Source organism: Otolemur garnettii, unplaced genomic scaffold, assembly GCF_000181295.1.
Source record: "Otolemur garnettii isolate 467f Iridium unplaced genomic scaffold, OtoGar3 scaffold00112, whole genome shotgun sequence".
NCBI classification, from domain to species: domain Eukaryota; kingdom Metazoa; phylum Chordata; class Mammalia; order Primates; family Galagidae; genus Otolemur; species Otolemur garnettii.
In genome coordinates, this window is record NW_003852507.1 from 1598950 (window position 1) to 1605401 (window position 6452).

General features: G+C 44.9%; 1 protein-coding gene across 1 annotated transcript in view; it reads left to right on the forward strand.

Annotated features, from left to right (window-relative positions):
• Positions 1–6452, forward strand: part of SDF2 (stromal cell derived factor 2) — a 12813-nt gene that overhangs the window by 4770 nt on the left and 1591 nt on the right. Inside the window, exon 2 of the mRNA XM_003797148.2 lies at positions 2764–2960. Coding sequence (XP_003797196.1) covers positions 2764–2960 — 197 coding nt within the window. The remainder of the gene's footprint in view (positions 1–2763; positions 2961–6452) is intronic.

Consider the following 6452-nt stretch of genomic DNA (forward strand, 5'->3'; position numbering starts at 1 on the left):
GGATTCGAACCCGCCAGCTCAGGTGTATGTGGCTGGCGCCTTAGCCGCTTGAGCCATAGGCGCCGAGCCTGAGACGGGGTTTTCTATCTTGTTCAGGCTAGTCTCGAACGTGTGAGCTCAGGGCAGTCCTCCTGCCTTGGCCTCCCAAAATGCTAGGATTATAGGTGTGAGTCACCACACCCAGCCAATCTAGGAATACTTTTGTAAAACATTGATAGACCACTCATAAAAGCTTAGTAATGGCTGCTTGGATTGAAGTTGATGGTGTAGGAAGGAGGCTAGGTACAGTGGCTCACGTCTATAATCCTGCTGTGGAAGGCTGATGCAGGAGGATTGCTTGAATTCAGGAGTTTGAGACCAGCCTAAACATGAGTGAGACCCCATCTCTACTAAAAATAGAAAAAAATATAACCCGGTGTTGTAGCTGGCACCTGTAGTCCCAGCTACTCAGAAGCCTCTCGCAGGAGGATCGCTTTAACGTAAAAGTCTGAGGTTGTTGTGAGTTAGGCTGACACCACAGCATTCTACCCTGGACAACAGAGTAAGACTCTTGCCTGAAAAAGAAAACAAATTAAAATAAAATAAACCCATGTATTTATGAGTCCTATATGTGTTTTTTATTATCATCATTATTATTATTTTTCTTTGAGACAGAGCCTCAAGCTGTCCCCCAGGGTAGAGTGCCATGGCATAGCTCACAGCAACCTCCAACTCCTGGCCTCAAGTGAGTCTCCTGCCTCCGCCTCCCAAGTTGCTGGGACCACAGGCACCCACCACAATGCCTGGCTATTTTTTTTGTTGCAGCCATCATTGTTGTTTGGTGGGTCTGGGCTAGATTCAAACCTGCCACCTTAGGTGTATGTGGCTGGCGCCTTAGCCACTTGAACCACAGGCGCCGAACCTGTTATTTTTTTTTTATTTTTTTATTTTTTTTTTGAGACAGAGCCTCAAGCTCTCCCCCTGGGTAGCGTGCCGTGGCATTACAGCTCACAGCAACCTCCAACTCCTGGGCTCAAGCGAGTCTCCTGCCTCAGCCTCCCAAGTAGCTGGGACCACAGGCGCCCGCCACAACGCCCGGCTATTTTTTGGTTGCAGCCGTCATTGTTGTTTGGCGGGTCCGGGCTGGGGATTCGAACCCGCCACCTTAGGTGTATGTGGCTGGCGCCTTAGCCGGTTGAGCTATAGGCGCCGAGCCGAGCCTGTTATTTTTTAAGACAGAATCTTACTCTGTCACCCCAGGGTAGAGTGCCCTGGTATCATAGCTCACACCAACCTCAAACTCTTGAGCTCAAGTGTTCCTCTTGTGTCAGCCTCCTGAGTAGCTGGGACTTACAGGCATCTACTGTGTTGCCCAGTTGATTTTTCTGTTTTTTAGTAGAGACAGGGTCTCACTGTTGCTCAGGCTGATCTTGAACTTGTGAGCTTGAGCAGTTTACCTGCCTCAGTCTCCCAGAGTGCTAGGATTAAAGGCATGAGACACTGCTCCTGGCCTGGGTCTAATGTGTTTCGATAAGAATTCTTGGAATTTTCTGATATGGCACACTCCTAAGTATAGTTTATCATATAACTAATACTATGTGAACACGTTTAGTTAATTTTTCATAAATAATTTAATGTTGTAGACGAAAAAGCATAGCATTTTCTCACTGTCCCTTCATACCTGTTTTATCACATAGGGCACATTATTGGCAATAGGAAAGAGAGGCTTAGGTTGAGTTCACTTGCCCTTCTTTTTTTCTTTATTGAGAAACATGAGTCAAATTTTTTGTTTGTTCATTTTTTGCATTTGAAGTACATTTCAGTGACATCCTTGGCCTGAGATTCTTTTCCATAGTACTTACCTATGACAAAACTGTAACCAACTACTTTAAGGGTTTTCCTTGTCAGGTTTACAGAGACCTACCCCATTCTCTAGTTTCTGGTTATTGACGTTACTTAGACCGATTTGGTGTTTAGGACAAAGAACTTCATTTTGATGTACATAGGTTCATCACAGTTGGTTGCAGGCATTAAAGATGGCCTTGTAGCTTCGTACATCCCACATGGCTATCGTAAATGAGGGCAGTCTTCAGCACTTCTTGTGTCTTCCTTGGCCATGGTGGTGGGTTACAGGTAAAGCTGAATCTTTTTTCTTTTCTTTTTGAGACAGAGTCTCACTATGTTGCCCTTAGTGGAGTGCTGTAGCATCATAGCTCACAACGACTTCCAACTCTTGGGCTTAAGCAATTCTCTTGCCTCAGCCTCTTAAGTAGCTGGGACTACAGGCGCCCACCACAATGCCTGGCTATTTTTTTGTTGCAGTTGTCATTGTTGTTTAGCTGGCCCAGGCTGGGTTTGAACCTGCCAGCCTTGGTGTATGTGGCTGGTGTCGTGAGCACCAAGCTTTTTTTTTTTTTTCTATGAGACAGAGTCTCACTTTGTCATCCCCGGTTGGTAGAGTGCTGTGGTGTCATAGCTCACAACAACGTCAGACTCTTAGGCTCAAGTACTTTTCTTGCCTCAGCCTCCTGAGTAGCTGTGACTACAGGCACCCACAACACCTGGCTATTTTCTTTTTAGAGACGAGATCTTGCTATAGCTCAGGCTGGTCTTGAATTTGTGAGCTCAGGTGATCTGCCCACCTCAGCCTTCCAGAGTGCTGGGATTACAGGGATAAACCACCATTCCCAGTCTGAAGCTGAATCTTGAATGCATCTTAGCCTCTGCCTCTGCAATTCATTGGTAGCAAAGAAAGGAAAGCAAGTCTCTTTTCTTTACCTGCAGGCAGTGGGCAGCAGTCGGTGACGGGTGTAACATCTGTGGATGACAGCAACAGTTATTGGAGGATACGGGGAAAGACCGCCACAGTGTGTGAGAGAGGAACCCCTATCAAGTGTGGCCAGCCCATCCGGCTGACACATGTCAACACTGGCCGAAACCTCCATAGTCATCACTTCACTTCACCTCTTTCTGGAAACCAGGTAAGGTGGCATCTAATGGGTCATTGCTGCCTGCATTACTTAGTTGGGTTGTTGTTTGATCTCTTGGTTCTTTTTTTCTCTCTTTTATTTATTTATTTTTTTTGAGACAACTTTTTCTATTGCCCTGGGCTAGGGTGTTCTGGTATCATAGCTCACAGCAAACTCAAACTTCTGGGCTCAATGAATCCTCTTGACGCAACTCTCAAGTGGCTGGGATGATAGGCGTGTGCTACCACCTCTTGCTTGTTTTTCTATTTTTAGAAGAGATGGAGTCTTGCTCTTACTCAGGCTGGTCTTAAACTCTTGAGCCCAAGGAGCCCACTTGCCTCGGTCTCCCAGACTGCTAGGATTACAGGTGTGAACCACTATGCCCAACCGTCACCGTAGCTTCTTGAGTAGATGGGATTACAGGTATATGCCACTGCCCCCAATTATACCACTTTATTAAGCTTTGAGCTTTTAGGGGATATTGACCTCTTAATGACTTCTCCTCCCACCCCCACTCTGCAGTTTTCCTTTTTTTTTTTTTTTGTAGAGACTGACTTCTTGCTATTTTGCCCAGGCTGTTCTTGAAGTACTGGCCTCAAGTGATTCTCCTGCCTCAGTCTCCCAAAGTACTGGCTTTATAGATGTGAGCCACTGCTCACTGTGCCTGGCCTGTTTTCCCTATTAATATTATTAGTAGGGGAGAAAAAAACCCCATTATTTATAGGGTAAATTTTTTTTTTTTTTTGAGACGGAGCCTCAAGCTGTCACCCTGGGTAGAGTGTCATGGCATCACAGCTCATAGCAACCTCCAACGCCTGGGCTCAAGTGATTCTCCTGCTTCTACCTCCCAAGTAGCTGGGACTACAGGTACCTGCTACAACGCCTGGCTATGTTTTGGTTGCAGCCGTCATTGTTGTTTGGTGGACCTGGGCCATTGTTGTTTGGTGGATTCGAACCTGCCAGCTCAGGTGTATGTGGCTGGTGCCTTAGTGGCTTGAGCCACAGGCGCCAAGCCTTCATAGGGCAAATTTGGAAAGGTTGATGAAGCACTGTTCTTTTTTTTATTTTGAGACAGAGCCTCAAGCTGTAGCCATGGGTAGAGTACCGTCATGTCACAGCTCACAGCAAGTCTCAAACGAGTCTCCTGCCTCCACCTCCCAAGTAGCTGGGATTACAGGCACCTGCTACAATGTCTGGCTAATTTTTTGGTTGCAGCCATCATTGTTGTTTGGTGGACCTGGCTGGATTAGAACCCACCAGTCAGGTATATGTGACTGGTGCCTTAGCCATTTGAGCCACAGGCGCTAAGCCTAATGAAGCACTATTATCAGCTGAAGTCCCTAGTGTATTCCAATTTTCTTTCTTTCTTTTTTTTTTTTTTAAATGCCTGGCTATTTTTCTCTCTCTCTCTTTTTTTTTTTTTTAGATACAGAGTCTCATTTTGTTGCCCTTGGTAGAAGGCCGTGGCCTCATACCTTACAGCAACCTCCTAGCTCTTGGGCTTAGGTGATTCTCTTGCCTCAGCCTCCCGAGTAGCTGGGACTATAGGCGCCCACCATAACACCCAGCTATTTTTTTTTGCAGTTTGGCCGGGGCTAGGTTTGAACCTGCCACCCTCAGTATATGGGGTTGGCACCCTACTCACTGAGCCAGAGGCACCGCCCAATGCCTGGTTATTTTTTATTGCAGTTGTCGTTGTTTAGCTTGCCTGGGCTGGGTTTGAACCCATATGGGGCCAGCCCCCTACTCCTTTGAGCCACAGGTGCTGCTCTTATTTGGGATTTTTTATGTAGGGGATTTGTCTTTAATCCCCAATTTATTTATTCAGACATTTATTTTTATTAGTATGAACTTAAGAATATTTATTTTATATAATCCAGTGTCCCTGTCTTTATTTTGTTGGTCAAATTATTCCAACTGTTCAGAGTTCCTTCAGTTGGCTTTTGTGTCCCTTTGATAGACTCCTATTATGTGCATGTTTTAAGGTACTTCTTTACTTGCTGTTACTCAAATATACTCCATGGCTGGGCGCAGTGGTGCATGCCTGTAATCCTAGCACTCTGGGAGGCCGAAATGGGTGGATTGCCTGAGCTCACACGTTCAAGACCAGCCTGAGCTAGAGTGAGCCCCCATCTCTTAAAAAAAAAAAAAAGACGGGGCTCGGCGCCTGTGGCTCAAGCGGCTAAGGCGTCAGCCACATACACATAAGGTGGTGGGTTCAAATCCCCAGCCCGGGCCCACCAAACAACAATGATGGCTGCAACCAAAAAAATGGCCAGGCGTTGTGGCGGGCGCCTGTAGTCCCAGCTACTTGGGAGGCTGAGGCAGGAGACTCGCTTGAGTCCAGGAGTTGGAGGTTGCTGTGAGTGTGATGCCATGGCACTCTACCCAGGGAGACAGCTTGAGGGTCCGTCTCAAAAAAAAAAAAAAAAAAAAGACGGGCATTGTGGGGGGTACCTGTAGTCCCAGCTACTTGGGAGGCTAAGGCGAGAGAAGCACTTGAGCCCAAGAGTTAGAGGTTGCTGTGAGCTGTGACTCCAGGGCACTGTACAGGGTGATAAAGTGAGACTGTGTTTTAAAATATATATATATATATATATGTATTTATGTCTGTACACACGCACACATATACATACACATACACTCTAGGTTTCTCTTCTTTATTTCTTGCCTTAGTACTGGAATTGGAATTAGCTATTTCTCTAAGGAGTTATGCTTTCTTTTATTCATGAATGATATTAGAACCAAGGTGTAGGCCCTGTGTGAACTTTTTGCTACTAGAGTGTTTCTTTTAGGCCCTCTCATCTGACAAAGAAATATATGTGTGCATACTTACCCATGTAGATATACAAGTCTGTAAATATATATATATAGGTAGATACCATGTATAACTATATTTAGTTAAACATGGGGTTTTTTATTTTTTTAAAGAGATGGTGGTCTCACTGTGTTGCCCAGGCTAGACTGCAGTGGCTATTCACAGCAAGATCATAGTATACTGCAGCCTCTTACTCTTGGGCTCCAGTGATCCTCCTGCCTCAGCCTCCCTAGTAACTGAGACTACAGATGTGTGCACCTGTGCCTGGCTAGGGTGTTTATTCATGTCTCCAACTCTGTTCCATTGCCACATAGATCATTCTAGCCTTCTCCCTGTGCTCAGTTATACATTCCTGCTCAAAGTATGAGATACTTGATTCCCACCATCTGCCATCCATTTATTATTCAGTTCCAGAATATAAGTATGGTGGTATTGGAATTGTTAACTGGTACCCCCATGGGAAACAACTCTTATGTAATAGCTACTATGATTATGTAGAGTTCCTCTTGCCTTTAGTCTTGCAGACTTCATTTCTAAATAACTATTTTTTATCATCTACAATTATGTAGTTATTAGTGTGTATTTAATATAAACATTTCTGAAATAATCAACTTTTTAATTGCTATTGTATAGAAACTCTGAATATTTGGCCTTAAGGAGAATGGAATTTTTTTTTTTTTTTTTTT